This window comes from Enoplosus armatus, chromosome 6, assembly GCF_043641665.1.
Source record: "Enoplosus armatus isolate fEnoArm2 chromosome 6, fEnoArm2.hap1, whole genome shotgun sequence".
Lineage (NCBI taxonomy): Eukaryota > Metazoa > Chordata > Actinopteri > Centrarchiformes > Enoplosidae > Enoplosus > Enoplosus armatus.
Window position 1 is genome coordinate 13,863,162 of NC_092185.1, and position 25,461 is coordinate 13,888,622.

The window sequence follows — 25,461 nt, forward strand, 5'->3', positions numbered from 1 at the left end:
TAATACATCTGATGCGTGTTTTAATGTCATGTGACCTTTCAGAACAGTGTGACTCCCTGGCTAATACAGCATGCTGCCAGAAAGCTTCATTACAGAATGAAACATTCAGGATCTGTAAATAAAAAACAACTGCGGTGACAAAAAATATTCTTGGCCTGAAACTAAAACGTGATAATCAACACACTTCATATAGTCTTTTATGGTCATGGAAAAGCTGTGACAAGCAATGCAGTCATTTGGGGTTGAAAAATACTGGTTAGTGAATATAAGTTATGGGATACGCTTGTGCCCTTAAACCTGTAAAACTGGCAACACGGTCCTCTCGCAGTTCTCCAGTTACTCAACTCAACTTTAAACACAAAGCAGCTAATCAGGGAGAAACGGAACGAAATAAAGGAGAAGACAAGGAAAGATCAAATAAAAAACATGTTCATGACAAACATTTAACTTCAGAAGAAATACTCGAGCAGAACAGGTGAGCCTAAAAAAAATCACATTGTAGGGATTATCATGTTGTGTTGGAGTCTGATGGTAGAGAGCAAAGGTCAAAGACACACGAAGGAATCATTCTACAGGTTAGCAGCAGGGAATCACTTGTGGGAGAAACATAAAAAGAGTACAGCTATTATCTGCACTGGTTGTCCACCTTCTGTGCCTCTGTGGCTCGGCTATGAGACCCCTCCCCCTGCTGTGGCCCACATCTGTCACTCTTTGTTAAGAAGGCACAACATTTTCTCACCCAGGCGAACATGGGAGCACGTCCATGGAGTGATCTGTAACGCAACACTGCTGGTGCTGCTTAGCTGCTAGCTCTGAAACTTCAGGAATACAGGCTGTGAGCTGTCCACCAAAAAGGATTTTATTTGGATGTGTCCAGTACAAGCCCATGATGGTATCTACTGTAAGAAGACAGCTGTTAATAGAGAACAAGCTCTGTGCATCAGCCCTGCTCTCTGAACCGTAGATCCTGAAGACTGTTAATGCTTCTCAACAGACCAACAGAGCTCGCAGCTGTGGAATTATTACACTTCAAAATGCAAAGACTTTCTCCTTCAGGTTGCAATAAGATGGTTTACTGTACATACAGTATCAGGAATTGGCCTTTGTTGACATTTGGAATAAGGCTCAGTATTTCCACAGTACAACAGGAAGCAGTTAATCTACTGTATTTGAAGATTAGCTGACAGACACGTGGATGACAGATAAGAATATACACACAGTTTATTAGGGAGCCAAAACTAATGCAGTCTAATACAACCTCTGCCTTCGTGAAGGTTATAATGCTCAGTTTGTGTTTATTCATATTTAGCCCGCCCTCCTTGATATCTATGAGGTGTATTATGAGTATAACACGATACAATCCAACAGTGCCACATACTACAGCTTCCAAAATGACAATAAAGTTCAACACCTCCCTAAAACACTTTCAACTAAAACGGAACATTATGATCAAAATCACGAATTTACAGTACTGTGCTGCCATCTGTAGTTAAAGATAAGCAGTGTGGAGTCAAGCTACAATGTAAATTAAACCACAACAGTAGCGGATCTCACATACTGCCACCACTTTTAGTAGCAGTATGACTCTGATGACTTCTATGGTTCAGCTGTGGGTAAAATAAAGTCACACCAGGTGTGGGAATTCATTCATCTCAAAATGTGGGTCACAGCTGGACCCATATTTTACACATCCAAAGAAAATGTGCTGACTGGGTATCTTACTCTCATCTAGACCTCATCCTGAGTGTGTCCTTACTTTCTCAGCTGCTATAAAACCCAGAAAATGCAGCTTCTGATACTTATGATGGCAAAGCATGCTGGGGCCTTTAAAGTGAATTTTTTAAAACTTGTTTATGGTACAAATATACATTATATTCAGACATCAGACTGAACTGCTTATAATCAATTTTTTGTGTGTGATACATTTTCAGTCCTACTGAAACATTCACACATTTTCTGCCCAAATAAGACAAATAAGAAATTGCGGGTCAAACCTGCTCACTCACTATATACATTGTGACTGATAAGAAAATATGATGACCTGAAAGGCACTGAAGTGAACTTAAACTGTGATAATATGAATAAATGATAAGTGTTGCCCTGAACAGATTGCCACTTCTTCGTCAAGACCAAACAGTGTTAGGTAATGTAATGTGGTTCTTACTACAGTACCGCCTCAAAACAAAGAGGTGTTCTCACTTCTACAGTCATAATGCTGCTGTTATTTGGGACAATGTGAAGCTGTACTGTCTTGCATTATATACAGAGGTGTGTTTGTTATTTAGCCTACCCTCATTGATATTAAAAGGGGTGGACAAAATATTAGAAATGTCTGTCAGTAAAATATAATACAATTCAACAGCACCACAAACAAAGCACAGACCCAAAACTGACCATACAGTTTAATCAACAGCATACTGAACTTCTTATGAACACACCACATAGTGCCTTTCATATGTTCAAGATGTGGGCGACTGTGCCACCTGCTGGACATGGCATTGTAATGCATTGTTAAAATATATTACATTCTTATATTTCCTCTTTGCATATAATTCCGATGAATCATTCTGGTGTTTATGGCAGATCCTTCATTAAACAGTGGCAACACCTTCCTGATCCGTTTCCTGCAGCCTACTCTCAGAGCGCTGCAAGGAACACTAGATGTTCCATAAGAGACGCTGTGGGCACATGAGGGAGCGGAGATTGGTTCATGGCATGAAACAAGCAATTCATTAGTTAAATGCAGGGGAGGAGTGGTCAATTTTGTTACTCCTCAGCAGATGCCAAGGAGGGTCAACATTTTTCACTTATGGTGTACGTGGTATTACATAAAACCAGTACTGTGATATACATAAATGTATTCGCAGAAATGTCCCTTTTTTGGTTGTACTACCATTTATGTAGGTTATTTTTCTTTTTAGTAGCTAGTATGTTAGCATAGAAGATCAAAAGGACTGGAATTACAAGAATAATTAAGAGTATATTTGAAGACGCCTGTAGGTAATATGTCACAAGTAAAATGTGTGAAAGTAAGTAATTTCTGGTCTCTTGTTGTGCTTTGTAGCAAAGATGCTTCGTGACCCATGATAAACCTGGACCCTGCTGAGGTTCCTTATGCCTTTCAAGTCTCCACAACAGATATTTATTGAGATAGGCCCATACAGTCTGCTCTTATCAGATTTCAGAGTTGTTACCAAACCACACAGACGCTGCTGATAAGAAATGTCAACAATGCAGTTTCCACTGAGGTCATGACAATAACTTGGTAACAACAAATATGCTTTGACTTCATGAGTTGAGATGAAATTAAATTATTTAATTTTATGCCTGATTCTGATGCTGTATTGATTGAAGAAATATTTGTGAGCAAACAATCACTTTCTGTTGATGCAGCACGGTTGACACATTAATGGGATTTGTGTTTCTACTATAAAAGCAGATTTCTTTGATTTTCTGAGGCCTCATCCTTTACCTCCACATGGTGTTTTGTGACTGACTACCAACCATAATAACAGTATAACCATAGCACCCAACTCTCTGTCAATAGTTAAGTGACTCTCACCTGGATAAACTGCATTGAAGACAGTATTGATTTTGTTCACAAAAGAAAGAAAGAGTATCAGTGAAGTGAAGACATACAGCAGACATCCTCTACTGTATCTCAAGCCTTACAGGTAGGATCTCTCCCTTTGGAGGTGCTGCTAAGACACCACAGCTCATCAGCCTTGTCCAGCTGAGTGTTGGGGATTCTCACACGTTTGTAGAAACAGTCTGCATGCCTTGGTGCATGATTTTATACACCTGTGGCCATGGAAGTGATTGGAACACCTGATTTCAATTATTTGGATGGGTGAGTGAATACTTTTGGCAATATAGTGTACTTACAGCTCTGTGTTTTCTTGTTGTCTTCTAGGTTAGCATCAGGTGCAGAAAGGTATGCACAGCAGTGGTCCAGCAGGTAGGCCTGCATGGGACCATGGGTAATAATGAACCACATAAAGCTACAGTACAGACAGAGTAGGAGACAGCAAGGCTGAATGTGTTTTCCATCATATACAGTGGATGGCATAATGGACTGGCGTGACAGAGGTCCCTGATCATGTATTTATTGTAGTTTGAGGAAGCATCTAAGAATATTTCTGATGTTTTGATGAAATTCTGTGCTGACTCAAGGCTTTTACCCTGGATGATCCATGTGAAAAAGAGGTTTAGGTTGTGCAGGAAATTGAATTTCTCGAAATACATTTTTTCATAAGTATGCTCTCAGACTGTTTCTGTTGAAGCTTTTGTATTTCTCTTTCGCTTTCTGATTCCCTTGGCATACTAATTCATTTTGATTCTTAACATTATGATTTGACCTATTAAGAGGATTTTTGATTGCCTAATGTTGCGTTTACAAACTCAAAGTGCTGACGGACAGATAGTTCTTTGTACCTGCCAAATGGCTGGCAAAGAACCTGACATGCATTTGCAAAGTGCAAATTTCAGCTGGCTAAAAGCCTTTTCAATTACGTGTCTATCCTTTGTCAGTTGTTATTCAAACACCACCAGTCTGTTGTCAACTTAAAATCTGCAAAACATCTAATTTACATCTCATAGTCAAAGCAACTTCCTTTCAGTTACTTGAGCACTTTCTGCATCATGTTTTTCACAACACCATACAGACACTATGTCCTTTTTCCAGGAAACATTTATTCGATCAAGAGACAGGATCGCATCTTTCCATAAACAGGTCAGTTAAATATTAACAAATTTACAGTCATGAGGAATGTAATAAAAAAAAAAAACAAACAAACAATGCTCGCCTTAAAAAACCCCCACCCAGGATAACGTCGACCATGGAGGCGCTGGAACAATACTCAAATCCATTTCCAGCTCCATTGTTACATGCTTCTCCCTTCAGTGCTTCACAGTTCATCTTTGTCCGTTTTCGTCTGTAAAAAAAAGGAACAACATTTAAAATTTCAGTTATTAAGAAATAGCCAGAAGTGAAGATACTACGCAGCATCTAAATTCTTTATATCCTTAAAGAGGCCAGTGTTCTCACCGTTTCTTCATCGTCTTCCTCATCTACAATTTCCTCTCTGTCTTCAGAGTCATCCTCTGCTGGCTCTTCTGGCTCCTCCTCTGGCTCTTCTGGCTCCTCCTCTGGCTCTTCTTCAATCTGTAGAACAGTCACATACATTTTTAACATAAACACACCCACTATCTTCAACCATCACTGAGCTGACACACTTAAACTGACCAAACTGGGCCACCTGAAGCGGGTAGGGATGCTTAAAATGTTGTTAACAGACGGAAAATACTACAAAAAGGAAAGTGAAACTATTTCCAATGCAAAAATAACAGTATAATCAAGTCAAAGATAAGAAAGTGTTCACGGGCTGTGGAAGAGGAGATGTGACTTGACACATGTAGATTGAAACTGACAACATTTTCTATGCAAATGTTTCCAAAGTAAAACAGTATGTGGCAGCTGACATTGACTTGCCTGTTCATCCAGGCCTACATTCATGCTGAGTCGAAGCATGCGCTCTATCCTGTCTCCATAAGCCTTCGTGTCAGCCAGCTGGTAGCCTGAGCGCAGTGTGGCCGTCTCAAACAGAACCATGGCCAGATCTGACGCAGTCTGATCCTCTGCGTTATCCTGAAGGACATGAGGAAAACAAACTGTTGAGCTATCTGCTGATTGGTCGACTTCATGTTAAAAAATGCTGCACTGAAACCAATTAATGCAAGTTAATAGGTTAGACATATTTTTAAAAAATATCATCAACAGAACAACTGTGTTACCATGTTAGATGTGCAAACATGTTGAAAAATAGTTGAGAAACTCTATTGCTTGATGTGACTTAATATTTATTATTTTCTGGTAAAAGAAAAAAAGCTTTTGCAAAATAGCAAGTCTAGCATCATTTTATAAAAGCTGCAAGTTATTTTATAAATGATATGGAAACATTAAAAAGTACAAATGTAGTGAAATGACAGTGGTCAGACTTACATTGACTCTGTTAAGCATCTGCTTGATGAGAGGATGTTTGGGGTTGATTTCTAATGTTTTCTTCTGGCTGGCATAGTAACTGAAGGAGAGAGAGAAGAGGAAAATTGCCATATAAACTTAGTCAGACAGGCCACAACATGTTCTACATTTGCATTTTACAACTGTCATAATGAGCCTCAACATTGCTGAAAAGCACAGGGTCATTACTCACTTTGTGGAAATGTCTTTTCCTGTCTGATAAGCCTGTGCCTTCATGATCCTCTCCATGTTTCCTGACCAGCCGTACTGACTGGCAACCAAAGCGCAGGGTGAGTTGGTTAGCCTCTGAGAGAGGACGGCCTTCTCAATCTGTGGGATAGACAGCATCGTATTAAATAATGAAACTTAGCAGCTGCAGCCAAATTTTATCGCCTCTGTAGCTGGTGTTTATTTCCCATGTCATGAATATTACACAGTAATTGGCTCTCTACCTTTTCTGTCAGGGCTTTGTCCTTCAGCCAAGTGGTGAGAGGTTCATACTCCTTCTCCAGGGCCTCCCTCTTCTCCTTGGCTTTGTCACTCTCGTCAAATTTGACACCCTCCTTTGCCACGTTCTGGAAACGTTTTCCATCAAACTCGGGCAGTGCCTGGATGCAATACTCATCCACAGGCTCCGTCAGATAGATCACCTCGTAGCCCTTCTTCAGCAGTTTTTCCACAAAGGGGGAAGACTCAGCCTGCAGACGGCAAACAGGACCGATGATCAATGCCTGGCTGGTATATCTGATGCAAGTGTAATTTCAGCATACCTTGTATGTGACAAGTTACACTGCTTTTAACAAAATTGAGCATTTTACCTGACCAAACAATATATCCACTCACCTCCTTCCTGCTGGTACCAGCCATGAAGTAGATCTTGTCCTGCTTCTCCTTCATGCGCTCCACATACTCCTCCAGGCTGGCCAGGGTTGTTTCGCTGTTGGAGGTCTGGAAGCGCAGCAGCTTGGCCAGACGGGTCCTGTTGGAGTGATCCTCAATGACACCCAGCTTGATGTTGGTTCCAAACTCCTTCCAGAACTTTTCGTTGTACTGTTCCTCTGCAATCTTCTTGATCATGTCCAGAGTCTTACGCACCAGCTTCTTGCGGATAACCTGAAAGGGAGAAGATGAGCATTATGCCTTTTGTCACTTTCCCTTTACATTAAGTTGAATTATTCCTTATTCCTAACCCATTGTTCTCTCTTTCCTCCTCTTCTTCCTGTAAAGCACTTTCTGACTTTTGTTTTGAAATGTGCTATATAATGTTGTTTTCCGACTTGCTTATCAATAATCTTTTTGCAACTCATTGAAAAGTCTTCATGTCTTACACCAGTCAGTAAAGACCAGATACATTACAGACTAAATGATGAATAAAATATTAAACTACAAAAGCTAAATTGTGACAGATAAAATGAAAAATAACTGGTATTTCAATGGTGTTGTATTCATGTAGATGTGAAGCTCACCTTGAGCAGTTTGTGCTGCTGCAGAGTCTCTCTGGACACATTCAGAGGAAGGTCATCTGAGTCAACCTAGCAAAATTAATTTCCATTAATCACAGTGCAGGTGCTATCTGTGCAAAGAGCAAACCGTTTTTATTAGCACATGACTGTCTCCACTAGAGTTAGACTCACTCACCACTCCCTTGACGAAGTTCAGGTACTTGGGCATCATGTCGTTGAAGTCGTCTGTGATGAAAACTCTCCTCACAAACAGCTGTGGCAGAAAGAGACGTTCATTTAGAAACAGAGTTGAGGGAATTCCTGAATATCATTCTATAAGCAAAATAGTGAATACTGTTTGGGGGACGAACCTTGATGTAGTCGTTCTTCTTGGAGCCGTACTCGTCAAACAGGCCGCGGGGAGCTGAAGTGGGCACAAACAGGATGGACTTGAAGGTAACCTCACCCTCTGCCATGAAGTGGATGTGGGCCAGAGGGTCGTCGCTGTCCTGTTTAGAGAGCAAAACATAGTTTGACTTGATAAAATTAAAACTTGTTGTTCCTACAAGGAAGGCACACAATCTACATGGCAGTTTTACAAAGCGCCTACCTTAGAGAACGTCTTGTAGAAGGCCTTGTACTCATCCTCCTCAACCTCCTTAGCTGGTCTCTGCCAGATGGGCTTGATGTCGTTCATCAGTTCCCAGTCCCACACAGTCTTCTCAACCTTCAACAAACACGACGTTTTCAAAGACATTTCAAAAATGGCCCAAAAATATTACTTTTCAAACAATCAGAACAAATGATTATAGTATTAAAATGACCAAATGAAATAAATTCATTTTGACAAAATCTTTCACAGTTTGAGATCTTTAACTACTGAAAATAAGTAATTTTTGATTTTTTTAATTTCATTTTAGGGATAAAAAACTGTTAAACTATTCCCCTCAATTAAATCAAGTGTTAAATGTTTTACTGTGCAATTTTGAAATAAAAAAAAAAAAAAAAATTCCATGGTGAACTTCCTACCTTCTTTGTCTTAGGCTTGTCTTTGTCTTCCTCCTCTTCCTCAACCTCGACGTCGTCTTCAGCAGCCTCTTTCTCTGGTTCCTCTGCTGCCTCAGCATCTTCCTCGATGGGCTCTTCAACAGTTTCAGTCTGGCATGTTGAGGGGAAGAAATTATGTAACAGCCATCTGTTAATTTCCACATTTGTCAGCTTCATAATATAACTGTACTGAGATCAAGTCTGAGTCAAAGTGTGGGAGGAAGTGTATTAAGTAATCACCTTGCTGGCCCAAACGTAGATAGGGAAGTTGATGAACTGAGAGTATTTCTTGATGAGGTTCTTGATGCTCTCCAGCTCCAGATAGTCCGAGGCCTCCTCTTTCAGGACCAGTCTGAGGTTAGAGGGGAGAAAAAAAAAGGGGGGGGGGGTTTAATTTCAAAGTCAACACAATTTTAACATTTGAGAACAGAGTAGTTACAGTAAAACACCAGTCAAGATCAAATTGAGTAGGCGTATTCTTCTCTCATTCTGTTCATTCTGGGAACACAATGAGGTGTGAAGAGCAAAAAGTAAAAAGTAAAAAGTAGCTAATATTGCTATAGGTGATTTTAAGGTGAATGAAAACAAAATGTAAACCCACGTGATGGTGGTTCCTCTGCCCAGTGTGTCCCCACGGGGGTCCTCAATGACAGAGAACTGATTGGAGTCAGACTCCCAGATGTGTTGGGTGCCATTGTTGTGTTTGGACGTCACAATGACTTTGTCGGCAACGAGGAAAGCAGAGTAGAAACCCACACCAAACTGGCCAATCAGCTCTGAGGTTGACTGTCCGTCAGACTGTCCGTCAGACTGCATCTCTGTCATCTTGTTGAGAAACTCGCTGGTGCCGGACTTGGCAATGGTGCCCAAATTCTTCACCAGCTCCTCTTTGGTCATTCCAACACCAGTGTCAGTGATGTGGAGCATGTTCTTCTCCTTATCAGACTAGGGATAGGAACAGTACAGTTAAGTTACCAACAGAACAAGAACTATTAACATTACCAATGAAGACTGCAATGTACAGTAAATGTCCCCCTCCCCCCTTTCTTGTGCATACTTTAATTTTGATGGTCAGCTCTTCATTGGAGGCCATTGCATCCTCATTGGTCAGAGACAACAAGCGGATCTTATCCAGAGCATCAGAGGCATTGGAAATGAGCTCCCTAAGGAAGATCTGAAACAGATAAACAAAAATCATTTGATCATTAGTTCAGCCTTTCCTGAACACGTCTGTTAGCCATACCATCATAAGCTACACCAGGGCTTGAGCCCCGCAAACTCAGCAAAGCCCTGAATCTTTATGGTTCATCACATGTGTAATTTGTCATTGTTAATTTGTTGAAGATTGTAAATGTTTATCATCTGTTAGACCTAGGTAAGTATCAGTGAAGGTTTAATTTATCTTACTAGCCTATCTTTGGTGCTAGCCAGGGTAATGTTGACAGAGACATGAGAAGGACTAGGAAAATCTTTGGCCAGGAGCAGCCCTATTCAGCTTTTATTCAACTATGTGTTTTATTATTGGAGGTTGTAGTTTGCAGTGGTATTGATTATATTGAGGTGTTTCTAATATCTTACCCACGTAATTTACAAATGAGGGGGGAAGAATATCAGTAACACATTTCAATATAATGCAGTCCAGAACAATACCACCGCTAACTAACAAAAACTGAACATTACAATCTTCCTAATTTGTGGAAGATCTGTTGTATTGGATTGCATTCAATTGTATCTAGTTGAACCAAAAAAGTGGCCTGGGAGTGTATGTAAGGTATATGGCACTTCTCTATATTACAATATTAATCGATTGATGCATGACCCCAGACTCATTCAAAGATGCCAGGGCCAAGCCCTGAATCTCCACTGATCCTCGAACCGCCCGTGTACCCTACAAGTATATCCATAGAAATCATCTTGCAAAACTGATGATCGTACATCAAGATGCTATTTATTCTTGCTCACCTCCTTGTTCTTGTAGAGGGAGTTGATAATCAGCTTCATCATGCGGTTGACTTCAGCCTGAAAGGCATGTTTTTCTGACTTTTCTCTGAGTTCCTTGATCTGAGCAGCATTCAATCCATCCAGCTGGATAGCCTCCTCCTCTCTGGGGACAGATGGATGCACACACAGGTGAAATCAGGGACGTGCACAACAACAAATCATATCAGTCAACAAAAAAACATGCAAATCTGTTCTCCCCTCTGGGGATCAGTGTTCATGTTGAGGCCAGGACACACAAGATTCCCTCGTCGTAATGAGGCACACGCAATAAACCTTAAAGCTTTGCCACCGCTATAACTAAAGGGTTGTAGAGGAGCGTTTGTGTGCACAAGCTTGGTCATGTTGACCTTGAGCTGTTAACTTAAGGTTTAGTCGACCTTTCCTGACAGGGATAACCACAGTTCACTCATCAGGCACAACGTGAAAAGATATTCAAAGTCACACCTACCTCTGAACCACCTCATCATCTGTTCTGGAGCCATCACGGCTTTTACCAAAGTCCTCATCTACTGTCCCATCGACGTCAAGTTCATCCTCTGCCTTTACAGCAGCTGTCAAGAGACAAAAAGTTGTTAGATTAAACAAATCTTACTTACTACTTCCTGCAGGTGTATCTGGAGAAATATTCAGCATTTCAGATTATTTCATTTAGAATGAAGCTCTGCAAAGAAGTGACCAAAACCACCAGAGAAGTAAAGTGTAACATTAGGCAGGCTGGCTTTTTCTTAGCCAGAATGTGAATTTGAATGTTAGCTAGCATCAGACGGCTTTAACATGCATGGTGTTTCTACTAGAAACTTCTGGAAAGACAGTTAGGAATAACGGATACTAGCGTTGCTCTGAGAAACGAATACAAGCTAAATCAAGCACGCTGTCTATCATTAAGAAATAGACTAAATGAAGCTTGAAAACTGCAAATGTATGAAGGCTGTATTCATGAATGAGCAGAGTAGAAGCACAAAAACCAAGTTAACGCTAGCTTACTGGCTAATGTTAGCTGAAATGTTGGGTAATAAAAAGTGAGACGAGATAGCAAATATTTCCGCTACTCACCAAAGGCCAATAGTGCGAAAAGAAGACCTATCACCCAAACTGGTTTCATTTTGAGATACTGCTTGAATGACGATGTGTATCTTCAGCTCCTGAGACAAAAGCCGGGAGATCAGCGCACACAGCACTGCCTTTGCAAGAGAGACTGACAAGCTACCTCTCCCACCGAAAGAGCCCACTCTATTAAACCCGTGACAACCGACCAATGGCTGCGCACCACGCACAACCTTCAACCAATCACAGCAGAGTCTGTAGTACATGTTGTCCAATCAGATTCGTCAACATAAGTCAATACCTTAAAATCGTGGCTGGCCACCATTGGCCAAGAATGAATAATCAGCACATCACTTCCTAAAATTTACTTCTCAATGTGGAGAAAAATCTCAGTCTGTCAACATTAGTTAAACTTTGATTTTCTTATGCAACATCACAGCTAAGTGACACACTGAAGCTTGATGACATTGAAAATGTTTATGGCTCTATTGTAACTGACTGTAGCATTAGATCTGTTGAGATATAATGTCTATCTACGTATGTATATATCGTATAGTATTTAGACTCCTGTCTTATACAGGTGTGGATTAATTGTAGATATCCTGCTGTGGAAGCATACAATGAATGATGAGTGCATATGATCTACACCACTGACCTTTGTCCACTAGATGGCCCTGTTCAGTTAGTGAGTTGAAAATGGAGACCTGGGCCAAAAAATACGTTTGTTTGTTTGTTTTTTATCAAACACACTGATCAGTTTGCGAAAAACTGAGATTGTGTCATACTGGAATCACTAATGAATGGATAAATAGTACGAAACATTATCATATAGCTGTGCACATCATTGTGCTGCTTGCTTAGCCTGATGGGTGTGTACCCGGTCTGTGGGTTTAGGATAAGGCTACAGGTGTCAAATAGCAGCTATAGTTATAAGTTATAGTGGGGGTGGGGTTTGTGGAGCATTAAGTGTGTGTGTGTGTGAGTGAGAGAGAGTGAGTGAAAGAGAGAGAGAGAGAGAGAGAGAGAGTGAGAGAGAGATTATAAATTATAAAATGACACCGACCATTTGTTGGTCCCTTGACAACTCTTCTGAAACCAGTACTTGTAACCATGGCTGTATGAAGTTTGATTGAAGACAATGTCAGCTGCTCTAAAATGGTTTTAAACCATCAATTAACAAAGTAGAATACTTCCCCAAAAGTAAATCCCTTAAAAACAGTGGTAGAATGTAACATTTACCCAGGTACTGTACATAAGTGCAATCTTGAGGTACTTGTACTTTACTTGGGTATTTCCATTTTATGCTACTTTATAAGTCCATTATATTTTGGAAGCCACTATTGTACTTTTCACTCCAATACATTTATTTGACAACATTAGTTACTAGTTTCTTTGCAGATTCAGATTATTAATTCAAAATCAACTAATATTTTATTATGTATTATTATGGATTAAGCCACCCAGCAGTATAAAAGGTAGTTGAAATTTGCTCCACCTTTACCAGCTGCAACATTAGTGATGCTTACACATTAATGAATCACTAATTATAATCCAATGATATAATATATATTATTCTGAAATGTGCCACTTTGCATAATGAGTACTTTTACGTAAGTACTTAAGTAATGCAAGATTCTTTCTTGTAATGGAAGTGTCATAATGTAGACTTTCTAAGTCAAACTTATAAGATAGTCAAGACAAAAGTGAGGAACTAAGTCACAATAATGAGATCAAACTTTGGACATTAAGTCAATTAGAACTAGTCATTCCACCTAGTCCTAAAAAGTAACACTTTCTACATACCATGATTATTTTTATTTTTCTCATTCCAAACATTTTATCTACTTTTGGCTTCCATAAGTGCCAGTATATCTGAAATAATCGTTTTCTTTTTTAATCTACAGTATTTTAATGCGAGAGAGAGAGAGGTGCCCCTGCTGGCCTGTACAGAAGCTCTATACAATAATGGCTCCTTTTACTGCATTATGCATATTTTATACATGTATCTGGTATCTGGTAACCCATCGCAGATGTTTAGTGGATAATAGGAAGCGACTGAACTCCAGACGCATCAGCCCCTGATTCGCTGGTTGGCTGGGACCTTTCCAAACGCGGAAGTGACGTACAAAGCGACCATACAGGGACACTTTCGGTATTTACAGAAGAGCCCGTCGACTGCTGCATGCAATCGCCTGGGAGCCCACCGCGACCTACACACGGGCTGCCACCCAAAGAACAGAGTCATGGCGCCCTTGTCTTTGCCCCTGTTGTCTCTCAAGGACTGTCTGCAGAAGGCGAATGTTTTCTGTAGTGTATTTCAGGGTTTACACCAGCGGCCGCTCAGATCTCGCATATGGAGACGGAATTTCGGTGCAGTAGCACATGGAGTCGGTCAACTGCTGTCACACCGACCCAGAGCCCAAAACTACGCAGCATCTGTTTGTAGCAGCTCTTCAGACGGTCAGGACATGACAGAGAGGCTGTGGTCTGTTTACAATGAGACCAAAAGGCAGACTGAAGGTATGGAAACGGATAAAACAGCAGAGTGACACTCCATTCATTGAGATATAACACCACGGTTAATACTAAACTGTTGTTGCCTTATAACCCTGTTATGACTAATGTTTGTGCGTACAGCCTCACATTAAGATAGCAGCCTTTCAAACAACAAACTCCTGCACATACTGTATGCTATGATGCCAGCATGAACATCTGCAAAATATAATGCAATCCAAAGTAATAGCCATGCAATTTAGGCTACCTTTGTGAAGCTTACAACATGCAGATTTTGTAGCTTTTTAGTTGATTGGATGTTTTTGTAGGTTGTGGCGTTGCTGTGGGTGCATTGTATTATATTCTAAGGTGTTTATGTTATTTTGCCCAATATAATCACAATCCTCAAGGATCTTGGTTGCACCCAAATGTTTACAATATGTGTAGAGCCCTCAGCCACACATTACACATTATAAAGGTCTGTAAAATATCATGCAATTGAGTGAAATAGCCTATAATACTATATTAATAGTATTAATATGGAATAATACTTAGTGAAGCTTACACTGTCCAGTATTTGTTGACAATGTGTCAGAGAGGGGTTGAATCAACTTTGTAGTGGTTTTGTAATGCATTTAATTGTATACTGAGGTGTTCCTGTTATTTTGTCCACTCCTGGAGGATTTTGGAGGTGCTAGCAAATAGACCACATGTTTTATCTCGCACAACTCCACAATTTGGCCTCCTCTCGAGGCTTGTTTGACCAGGAAACAGGTCTATTTTTGCCGAATGCTAACAATAACTACATCATGAATACTTATATTCATTAACAATCGGTGGCACTGAGAAATAAGTAACAGTAGTTGGACAGAAAATCTAACGTGCAGGTACTCCATATCTGCGTGAACTGGCTCTATTCAGACTCTGCTATGGACACCAAATCAAAAGCAACTTGTCCACCACCTTCAAGAAACTTGGTTATCAGATGTACTTCTGTTCTAAGACCTTTCTGCCATAGCAACATTTAATATTTCCGCATGGAAGGAAACTGCAAAATAAACTCAGGCATTTCTCTCCTCTTAGATTTGATCCCAGTCATGTCCACCAACTCAGTCAACCCTGACACCATCTTTGCTAACAATGAGATGAGCCTGCGAGACATAGAGATCTACGGCTTCGACTACGACTACACCCTGGCGTTCTACTCCAGACACCTTCACACCCTCATCTTCAACATAGCACGGGACATCCTCATCACTAGCCTCAGGGTGTGTGCTCAGTGTGTGACTCTTTAAAACTTGGCAACTCAAACATATATTTTTGTTCCAGATACAGACAGAATCATTCTTGTTCTGATTCATTGACTAATTGAACAGAGCAGGTCAATGTACAATCGTGTTTCCTTTCATGTTAAAAATATGAAAATCAGATCAGGATGCTACTAGAAAAACACTGTCACTGTGCCGTCGAGCGAGACATTTAACTCCCCACATTTCCAGTAAGAGATGCTAAGAGATTGGTAGTAGAAACTTGTGTTCATCACTGAATGTGTTGGAGAGCTTTGGTGATAATAGGGGCCATAATCAGCCCACATTTAATATGTTGCACTATCAACCATTGTTATTACCTGCAAAGGTGGATAATGGAATAGCCTTGTGATTTACTCCGTTGATGTTGCTCAGTTGTTTTAAGGTACAGTAGATCTAATGCCCTGTTTTGTTGTCACGGTTGTCTTTCATATTAGTATCCAGAGGGTCTGCGGAAGTATGAGTATATTCCTAATTTTGCTGTAAGAGGACTTCACTATGACGTTCAGAAGGTGAGAAGGTCTTTGCTTATCCGACTCAAAAACTGACAGTTTTATATTTTGCATCAATTGTACCGAAGGCTCAATGTTTGTGGAAATATTGAATGATTTGCGACAGGCACTGCTGATGAAGATAGATGCTTTTCACTACATCCAGTTGGGAACTGTCTACAGGTATTGTGTTACCAGGATAGTGGGTAATGAATAATGATGAGAAATGTGAAATTCACACTGTGTGAGTATAACATGCTCTTTCTCATCAGGCAACAGATTTAGACAGACATAACAACATTCTTTGCTTTATCATCACTTTTAGGAGGTTGCGCATGCTAAAAATAACATAGTGTGCATCTGTACATATCTACAGGGGTCTTCATCCAGTTCCTGATGAGGAAGTAATAGCCATGTATGAAGGTTGTCACGTACCTCTAGAGATCATGAGCGACTTCTATGGCAAGGTGATGATCATTTTCTCCCGTATTATCTATGACAGGATAGACACTACAGCAATAAAACCAACAGAATATAATGATGTTTAACACCGTCCTGCAGAGTTCCCACGGCCACACCATGAAACAGTTCATGGACATATTCTCCCTCCCTGAGATGACCCTCCTGTCCTGCGTCAATGACTTCTTCATGAGGCACAATATCGACTATGAGCCCGTCCATCTCTACAAAGACGTAAAGGTGAACTATCTTGTTATTATTCTACCTTCTTGGATCAGTGTTTTGGGAAACTCAGCATACAATATTTTAAATAATCTGACAAGGTGATTCAGTGGCTTTCTCCTTTTCCCAGTTATTGTATCTCCGAGGGGGTCAGTGTGTGTAAAGACCTGAACTCCAGCCACATGCACATAAATGTTAATGTGTTTACATGTTTTGCACTGCTGTGATACTCCAGCCATTCAATGCCGTCTTAATTTTAGCTCTGAAAACCGGTGTCTAATTTTAGTCGAGCAAGCCCGCCTCCGGCCATCTGCGTCTGTTCTCTGGTGGCTCTGCTACTTCAGAGGGAGAGGAGGTGGAAATTGGGGCTGTGTTCTCCCTTTGAGGGCAGCTGTCATGCAGGTCCTGTCTATTCTGTGTGACACTGTGGCGTTTGTGACAGATAGCTGTCCTCACACACGCTCTCTGTTCCACGAGTGCCTCTCATATCTTTTCAAGGACACCCTGCTCCATCTTTTTTATTCATGCCAAGCCTGACTTATTATTCAGCATTAACCCTGTCAGTTCTTTTGGCTTACTTTTCCTTTGACTTTTGTGTACATCAAATAATCTTTGTATATGAGAAACCCCTTTTAAATTTGCCCTTAAATGTGCAACTTTACAAGGGAGAGTCTATTTGCTCATTCACTGATTCAAAAGCAACAAGTCACACTGTTGAAAATGTGGTCGAAACTTTCTCACTGTGTCACCAAAGTAACTAAACTCCAGGGCCTGCTTTCTTCATATTTAATTTGTATTCAGAGATGTACTTTCTTTGTGCTTCCAAGTCAACCGTTTACATACAGAGCAAAGTGTTGCTACTGGAGCTGAATGCTAACAATGTGTCACTCAAGTCATGACTTCCTGGCTGAGGGCTGTTTACTTTTTCCTCTTCACAGGAAGCCATTAGAGACGTTCACGTCAAGGGCATTATGTACCGAGCTGTGGAGGCAGACATTGGTAATGTTCTTTGATTTATATTACTTTATTTGAGCCAATATAAAAGAAATGATACGGCCACATCTGAGCTGTTGACATAAAAAATGAATCCAGGAATAATGAGACTGTGATATACAAATAAAAACAGAGTTTTGTTTGTGCAAATGATATCCGTATCACCCACCCTTTCTCTCTGCCTCTGTTTTCTCATTTTCTAGAGAAATACATTTGCTATGGTGAGCAAAGCCACGCTGTGCTGAAGAAGCTGTCAGAGCACGGGAAAAAGATGTTCCTCATTACCAACAGCCCATTTGACTTTGTGTAAGCGTGAGCAAACAGAGTGCAAGTAGTTGTTGAGCATAATTAATTAAAAATGTCATGTATTGTGTACTGATATTTAATTAAACTTTTATAGACGGGCAACCACATATCAAAGGGCTTTCCGTCTGCAAGTATTTATAAATTCATTGTAACTGATTGACTGTGAGACTCTTTTGAAGTCAGGCTTGATGCACAAAATGACCAGCTATGTGTATCCTCAAAAGGCTTCCCAGAGCCCAAAAACATTAAACCTATGTGCTTGATTGAATAGTTTGTCACGACGCCAAACACAGAGCAAAGGAAAAGGAAAGGCTGTCCCTGAAAGTTGCTTTTTACTGATTTAATTTTATTTAAAGTCACACTAACACTGTACAAGATGAAGCTGTTAGTGCTGCTGTATCGCTGTGCCCTCAGCTCAAGTGTTTGGTACCCTCATGATGAGCTTTAAGATGTTGCTGACTGGGTAATGTCTTGTATCTTTGTCCTTCTCAGGGACCGAGGAATGAACTACATTGTAGGGAAGGACTGGAGGGACCTGTTTGACATTGTGATTGTTCAGGCCGACAAACCTGGCTTCTTCAACGACAGGAGAAAGTGAGTGTGTTTGTGTGTGTGTGCAGCTCGTGCTATGTCCATGCTGTGCCTCTAACTGCCAGCAGTTACCAGTAGACCGTGTGCAATATATGTGTACACAGAAAGTGGGTAAGATTTGTCTCTGTGTATTTTTTCCCCAGACCTTTCAGGCGAGTGACAGACAAAGGTGCATTGCTGTGGGACAGGATTCACAGGTTGGAAAAGGGGCAGATCTACAAACAGGTGTTGTGCAAAGGAATTACCATGACATGCCAATTAAATATATGGATACACCCTCTAAAATACATGGTTGCTTTTTTGTTTATGTGGGTGTTTGTGTTTGTTAACTGTAGGGAAACCTTTACGAGTTCCTGAGACTCACCGGCTGGAGAGGATCCAAAGTGCTCTACTTTGGTGATCACATCTACAGTGACTTGGCAGTAAGCAGCATGCAGGCCTATTCACAACAAAGCACTCATTATAACTACACAAAACACTGTAGTATGAGAGGGGAACCCTGCTTAGACCGTGCTCCATTTAAGAAAAGTGTGTCTCTGCTGAACTCTTAATATGCAACAGTCTAAATCTTAACACTCTGTTAGAAGATGCTCGTAGTGAGATACTGAGCGAATGCTTGAAATAGAACAAACATACTAAAATAACTGGGTTGAGAATTATTATTAAGTAATTCTTCACGTATTCAACCACAGTTACTGTAGCTCTGCATTGGGTTTGGTTGACAGGCATTTTAATGAGTGTCAGTGTCTCCTGATAAATCTCACCTACCACATCTACAGTAGTGAGTATCACTGCACCTTATTTACCTTTTTATACCTGTAACCTAGCAACTTGCCAACAGCCGCCCCTCATCTATTCTAAACAAACTCACTAGCATCAGTTGTTTTACGTCACAATGAGTTATAATGGCTTGGATCTATAAATGTGTCTGATCAGCTCTAAATGGTCATAATGAAAGACATACATCTTTGGCATAATGCCTGGCTGGTGGCAGGCAGCCGGCTGTCAAACATGTCGTCTTGCTTATTTAGAAAGATGGAACATGACATGTGTGGTTTATACCAACCACAGCTCACAGTCAGCCTCTCTGGCTGCAGGATGAGATCATTGCTGCAGTTGGACGTAGAGCAGAAGCATCTCTGAGTTGCTAAGGTGTCACAGGAGAGGGAGGGATGGAGCAGTATTTTATTGCTGCGTTATTTCTGTTTTATTAAAGAATCCAAACAGATGATGGAACAGATACACTTCTGATTGAATTGATTGCACTGGTCACCTAATGTGTCAGTGTTTACTTGAGTTTTAGGCACATAACTGCAACCAGAGGGGTTAAGGCTTGAGATCTTATTTGTACAACTACATTGGTCGTGTGTTTGACTCTGTGCATTGTCAAATGCATCAGAGTACGCAGCACTGGGCCTCCTGTGACAGATCTAGCGTGACATTGCAGTTGTGCTGCTGGCATGCTATGACTGCCACATGGCTGATATAGACATGGTGTTTATGTCATACTTGTCTCAACAGCTAAGCATAAATGGGTATGGCACTGTGACATAACAGCAGCAATACACTCAAATTCAGGCTGCACTGTATGTACCTTTAACTCCAGCGTATTGTTTATAGCGCTCCCTTCCATTTATAATTTATCATTTATTATTGACAAATCGTGCTATGCACAGTAGTTGTACTACTAAGACTGGTCTTCTGATCTTTTTGTTTTGCAGGATCTGACGCTGAAACATGGCTGGAGGACAGGCGCCATCATCCCTGAGCTGAGGAAGGAGATCAAGATCATGAACACAGAGCAGTACATGCACATGATGGCCTGGTTACAGGCTCTGACTGGACTTATTGAACAGATGCAGGTCAGCAGACTTTACAAAAACACTTGTGTCTGTCTTTTCCTTTTTACCTCCATCCTCAATTTTGTGTGCTTGACTTCTGTGCTCTGCTCCCAAACAGGTGCACAGGGACCCAGCGTCTCAAGCTGTCGTCGAGGAGTGGATCAGAGAAAGAGAAGCCATGAGGTAATGGAGAAATTACTTTGGCAGTCAAGAGCAGTTTTGATTATTTATTGAGATCTGATCTAACCTCAGCGTGATGGTATGAATGTGTTTTCATGGCAGGGCACAGACGAAGGACATCTTCAACGGTCAGTTCGGGAGTCTCTTCCGGACGTACCACAACCCCACCTACTTCTCGCGCCGACTCTCGCGCTTTGCTGACATCTACATGGCCTCCATCAGCTGCCTGCTCAACTACGACTTCCAGCATACCTTTTTCCCTCGCCGCACTCCCCTGCAGCACGAGTCCCCCTTCTGGCCTGAACACAGCCCTACTGGTATTAGTGTCTCCTCACAGCTCCACAGACAACAAGAGTCCGATTAGAGAGAGAGGACGAAGTTCACACATAAAGACTTGACTTGAATGATCTCCATTTAAGATATGTATAATTGGTAACAATCATATAAACTGGTGATGTTAATTAAGCTTTAAACTAGTTAGTTATCTGCTTCCTCTAAAAGAATTCAGTCTTTTAGAAGAGCAGTAGATTTAGTGCTTTTTAAGCCAAATGACAAGGTGACATTTTCATTGACACATTTTTATCACACAGAATTTCAAACATTTAATGCACTGATTGTTTTGTTTGCATGCGTCTTTGTCTCTGTGTGTATAAGAGAGAGGGGTAGTGAGGAATCATACAAAGATCATGCATTTACACAGTCTAAACAATAGGGGGCAGTAACACATCACGTCTATCATGAATTGTACACTCTGTCTAAAGATTATCTTTTTTTTATCTTTTGCATCTGTAAAACTGTAAGAGACTGTCACAGAGTCAGTGACATGAGAATACTCAGATGTCACATTTACTTTACAAACTTTGTTGCCTTAATCTCTTGTTCACATTACTGCAATGTATATATTTTTGTAATAGCCTGATATAGTTTATGGTAATCAAGCTCTTCAAGCCAGCCGGCATCTTAATTTCATTTTAAACTGCACATTATGGTACACATTGCACATTGCTGTTCTGAGATCTTTGTGTCTAATCGTTTTAACCAGTTTCACACAACACAGCCTGTATGTCATTTTAGAAGGTGAGAAATGTTAATATGTCAGGAAAATATAGAGCATTCATTGCTATATTTAGCATGAGTGTTGCTATTTGATCCGTGAAAGCAGCATTGGGTTTCATGGGTTCACGCTTTTGCAGAAAACGTGTGATGTGTTTTCACACGTGCTGGAATGAGGGCTTGAGGAGAATATATTTGATATGTAAGCTGGAATATTAGAGTTTTTAATTATTTGGAAAAAAGGGAATTCTTATATACCAGTGGCCACAACCAAGACCTCATGGTTTATTTGTGTTTCTGTAGTTTAAAATATGTGTTGATGAAGTGTATTTTTATTTCACTATTTATTAAAACAGAAATGGCTTAATGATCCTTGCCCAGTGCTTATGTCATGGATTTAATGCATCTTGATATGGTTGGATAATTGTTCTGTAATTAGACTTAATGAGCATGTGTGTGTTTATTGAATGTGTAGTTCATTTGTGTACTTTACTCTTCTGTTGCGTTTCTATTAGCTGTGTAAACAACAAAAAGAAGAAATGTTTTCATAATTTGAATATTAATTTTGAGGACTAATTCATTCCTCCTTCATATCCCTCAACTTTCCAATTACCATTATAGCAGTAGGTTTATTGGGATTAATCCCTCCAAATCGTGTTACAGACCAATTTCCCATATTGCATTTGGGGCTTTGTCTATCAGACAGGTGCACAATCTGAGATCTTGGAAAATAAGAGAAGCCGAGTGGTTTAACAGGGATTAGAAATGATAAGATCAATGACACTGTGTCCTGAGCAGAGAGTCTGCGGGCTCAGTCTCCTTTCTCACAGTTGTTCCACCCAAGCTGGACTTCATTTAGGCACCATGGACAGCAACAGCACGCCGTGGAGCTCCGACCCTCATCCTCCATCCATCCACAGCGAGGTGGAGACTGTGGCACCCACCATCTTCCCTCGGGTGGGCTACAGTATACTTTCTTTCCTCATGTTCATCAACACAGTGTTGTCAGTTTTTAACAATGGCCTCGTCATAACCGTGGTGCTGAGGAATCCGTCTCTTCTGCAGCCTATGAACGTTTTTATCCTCAGCCTCGCTGTGTCTGACCTCATGATAGGCCTGTGCGGCTCCCTGGTCGTCACCATCACCAACTACCAAGGCTCTTTCTTTATCGGCCACGCAGCCTGTATTTTTCAAGGATTTGCAGTCAATTATTTTGGTAAGTGGAGTTGTGCGAGAGCAGTTTGTGTTATATAGACTTTTGAGATCAATTTTGTTTTTTTCTGTGCCTGGAGGTCTATTGTTGTAAAACACAATAAAAAAAAATCAGAAATATCCATCCCTGTTATTGTTGTTTTACAAAAATGTTTATGTTGTCGGCCTTTGTTTGATGCTTTCTATCATTCCCAGATCTTGCAAATGTCATGTTCCTTGAAAAATTTGTTTTTCTGACTTGAAGTTCATTCTTGACTGAAACTGTAATTCAAGGTGCACTTAGCAGTTTTTTCCAGAGCTTTCAACAACATCTACTGGGCCTCTCAGCGGATGGAGTTTGCTCAGTTGTTGTGGAGACATTGGAGATGTTCTCTATGACAACTGAGCAGACTCCATTCCCAGAGGAAGAGCATGGGACGCAGTTAAAATCTCCAGAAAAAAGCTAGTAAGTGGGCCTTGAGCTAAGATTGTTTTTGTTAATTAGTTTCTCTTTCCTAGGCCTGGTGTCTCTCTGCACTCTGACCCTGCTTGCCTACGAGCGGTACAACGTGGTGTGTAAGTTAAGAGCTGGTCTAAAGTTGAGCATGCGGAGAAGCATCATCGGCCTGCTGTTTGTCTGGATCTTCTGCTTGTTCTGGGCTGTGACTCCGTTACTCGGCTGGAGCTCCTACGGGCCTGAGGGAGTCCAGACCTCCTGCTCTCTGGCCTGGGAGGAGAGATCATGGAGCAACTACAGCTATCTCATCCTCTACACACTCCTCTGCTTCATTTTCCCTGTTGCAGTCATCATCTACTGCTACTCCAAAGTGCTCAAATCCATGAATAAGGTGGGCTCATGATGGCTTCTGCATATTTATTACACTTTTACACCATTAGAGCAAATTAAAGGATAGACTAAAGGATCATTAAAATTCATACCTCCATCCTCATTTGTTTGCAATTTACCACCTACTGACTAAAACAAGTCATTAGCTTTTAATGGGTGTCAAATTTGCTTTCTGTTCGTAGCTGAACAGGAGTGTGGAGCTCCAGGGTGGGCGTTCCAGCCAGAAGGAGAATGATCATGCCATTAGTATGGTCCTGGCCATGATTATAGCTTTTTTTGTTTGCTGGCTGCCCTACACGGCGTTGTCAGTGGTGGTAGTCGTGGATCCAGAGCTCTACATCCCTCCACTGGTCGCCACCATGCCTATGTACTTTGCCAAGACCAGCCCTGTCTATAACCCCATCATCTACTTCCTTTCCAACAAGCAGGTAAGCAGCTGAAGTGTATGTCTGCTGTTAAATTGAGATGCAAAGGCTGAGTGTGCACAAGAAAAACACATTTGAATTGCTTGTCAAATTGAAGCTAATATATTTCCTGACGGTGTGAATGTGTTTTTATGTCCAACAGTTCCGTGACGCCTCTCTGGAGGTGCTCTCCTGCAGCCGCTACATTCCCCACATGCCCACCAGTGTCAGCATCAACATGCGCTCCTTGAACAAGAGGAGCCGGCTGACTTCCTTAAGCAGGAGCGTCAACACGCACAGCAAGGTGTTGCCCCTGTGACTTTCTCCAGCGATAACAAGAAGCTGCCGCGGTTGCCAGTGTTTACTGATGCTTCATCAAGGACACACACCTGCACATCTACAAGCCCATGTCTCTCAGAGAGGTCTTCACTGTAGCCCAGTGAGAGCAGAATCGGCTCACAGACTGACAGCTGATATTCAGAAAGTGGACAAAATAAGTGGCAAACCTTATCACACACAGTAATGCAATACAATACAATACAATACCACCAAAAGAACGTGCTTATTTTGATCACTTTTTGTGTAAGAGATGAGTTGATTGAGTTGATGAGTTCAGTTTGTTTTGACATCTTATTGAATTTCATTATATTGCAAGGTGTTTCTGTAGTTATTGTCCATCCCATTTTTTCTAGAACAATAAGAGTATTCAGTAAGACGTTTTGAATTATGTGATTTGTTTAGATCAATAAACCTTTTTCATATTGGTGTTTGCAGGTGTGTATTGTATGCATGTGGGTAACTAGCCAAAAAGAAAGGAGAACTTGAAAGGACAGAAAACACTGACTGAAATGAATGTTTTTGTAATTTTCCATTTGTGTGTGTTTCTCAGAAGACCAGGCAAGTCAAATTTAGCCGGACTGCAGAGAAAGACTGTGAGGGAGGGAAACCTTTGATTCCTGAATTTATGTTCATAAATAAAATGTGCTGGACCTGTTTTCATGTAGTTTAAGAAGATACTTCCTACTTTCTAACTAACATTTTCAGGCTGTTGGGTGATGCATTCTGCTTGTCATGAAATATTGACTCATACATTGCAGACTGTGCAACCCTTTTTATATTACAGGGCCTTTTTCTGGAAACAAATTCTCAGAATTTGAGTAAGTTATACACATACTGCACATCACCTCTTCCTATGTGATATTATTATGTAAATAAATTGAATGAATGTCAACAATAGCGAGCTCCATCATGTCAGCTAGGCCAAATAATTGCCTATAACTAACTTCCTTTTGCCACCACTCACACACTCACACTTCCCGGAAGTCTACGTGTTTTATGCAACACGTAATATTAGATTGCAGCATATCCAGGAATAATTTTTCTCATAAGCACCTGTGTGAATACAGGATTTACTGAGTACAATTATTTATCATTTGCAGGGAAACTGCAAAGGCACAGATAATGTGCTCTCCCTCAGATTGTGGGGCTGGCCTAATACATAAGAAGGACATAATGTGTTTAAAAATAAGT

At 40.8% G+C, this 25,461-nt stretch overlaps 3 protein-coding genes across 3 annotated transcripts; 2 read left to right on the forward strand and 1 right to left on the reverse strand.

The window, feature by feature from the left end:
* Positions 1-4,674: 4,674 nt before the first annotated feature.
* On the reverse strand, positions 4,675-11,691 carry hsp90b1 (heat shock protein 90, beta (grp94), member 1). The gene is made up of 18 exons (XM_070906990.1): positions 11,563-11,691; positions 10,958-11,060; positions 10,471-10,612; positions 9,566-9,682; positions 9,110-9,453; positions 8,749-8,860; positions 8,491-8,619; positions 8,072-8,188; positions 7,833-7,970; positions 7,658-7,735; positions 7,486-7,551; positions 6,863-7,132; positions 6,472-6,717; positions 6,213-6,349; positions 6,002-6,080; positions 5,492-5,647; positions 5,048-5,164; positions 4,675-4,934 (listed from the first exon to the last, which is right to left on the reverse strand). Exons 1-18 carry the CDS (start codon positions 11,609-11,611, stop codon positions 4,908-4,910), a joined length of 2,427 nt encoding a protein of 808 aa, XP_070763091.1. The 5' UTR covers positions 11,612-11,691; the 3' UTR covers positions 4,675-4,907.
* Positions 11,692-13,758: 2,067 nt separating this feature from the next.
* Positions 13,759-21,859, forward strand: nt5dc3 (5'-nucleotidase domain containing 3). Its single transcript, XM_070906991.1, has 14 exons — positions 13,759-14,073; positions 15,130-15,314; positions 15,791-15,865; positions 15,972-16,027; positions 16,221-16,311; positions 16,406-16,543; positions 17,464-17,524; positions 17,722-17,824; positions 18,317-18,418; positions 18,559-18,640; positions 18,751-18,837; positions 20,137-20,277; positions 20,375-20,439; positions 20,539-21,859. Exons 1-14 carry the CDS (start codon positions 13,797-13,799, stop codon positions 20,798-20,800), a joined length of 1,725 nt encoding a protein of 574 aa, XP_070763092.1. The 5' UTR covers positions 13,759-13,796; the 3' UTR covers positions 20,801-21,859.
* Positions 21,860-22,353: 494 nt separating this feature from the next.
* Positions 22,354-24,250, forward strand: parietopsin. Its single transcript, XM_070908159.1, has 4 exons — positions 22,354-22,705; positions 23,200-23,528; positions 23,710-23,955; positions 24,095-24,250. Exons 1-4 carry the CDS (start codon positions 22,354-22,356, stop codon positions 24,248-24,250), a joined length of 1,083 nt encoding a protein of 360 aa, XP_070764260.1.
* Positions 24,251-25,461: the final 1,211 nt, after the last annotated feature.

Excerpts from the sequence above, each read along its gene's own strand:
- hsp90b1 (XM_070906990.1), bottom strand. The coding sequence starts at position 11,611 with ATGAAACCAGTTTGGGTGATAGGTCTTCTTTTCGCACTATTGGCCTTT. Across the intron at positions 10,613-10,957 it reads GATGATGAGGTGGTTCAGAG|AGAGGAGGAGGCTATCCAGC; the intron begins GTAGGTGTGACT and ends ATCTGTCCCCAG. Across the intron at positions 9,683-10,470 it reads CCCTCTACAAGAACAAGGAG|ATCTTCCTTAGGGAGCTCAT; the intron begins GTGAGCAAGAAT and ends TATCTGTTTCAG.
- nt5dc3 (XM_070906991.1), top strand. The coding sequence starts at position 13,797 with ATGGCGCCCTTGTCTTTGCCCCTGTTGTCTCTCAAGGACTGTCTGCAG. Across the intron at positions 15,315-15,790 it reads TCCTCATCACTAGCCTCAGG|TATCCAGAGGGTCTGCGGAA; the intron begins GTGTGTGCTCAG and ends CTTTCATATTAG. Across the intron at positions 16,544-17,463 it reads ATCTCTACAAAGACGTAAAG|GAAGCCATTAGAGACGTTCA; the intron begins GTGAACTATCTT and ends TCCTCTTCACAG.
- parietopsin (XM_070908159.1), top strand. The coding sequence starts at position 22,354 with ATGGACAGCAACAGCACGCCGTGGAGCTCCGACCCTCATCCTCCATCC. Across the intron at positions 22,706-23,199 it reads ATTTGCAGTCAATTATTTTG|GCCTGGTGTCTCTCTGCACT; the intron begins GTAAGTGGAGTT and ends TCTCTTTCCTAG. Across the intron at positions 23,529-23,709 it reads TGCTCAAATCCATGAATAAG|CTGAACAGGAGTGTGGAGCT; the intron begins GTGGGCTCATGA and ends TTCTGTTCGTAG.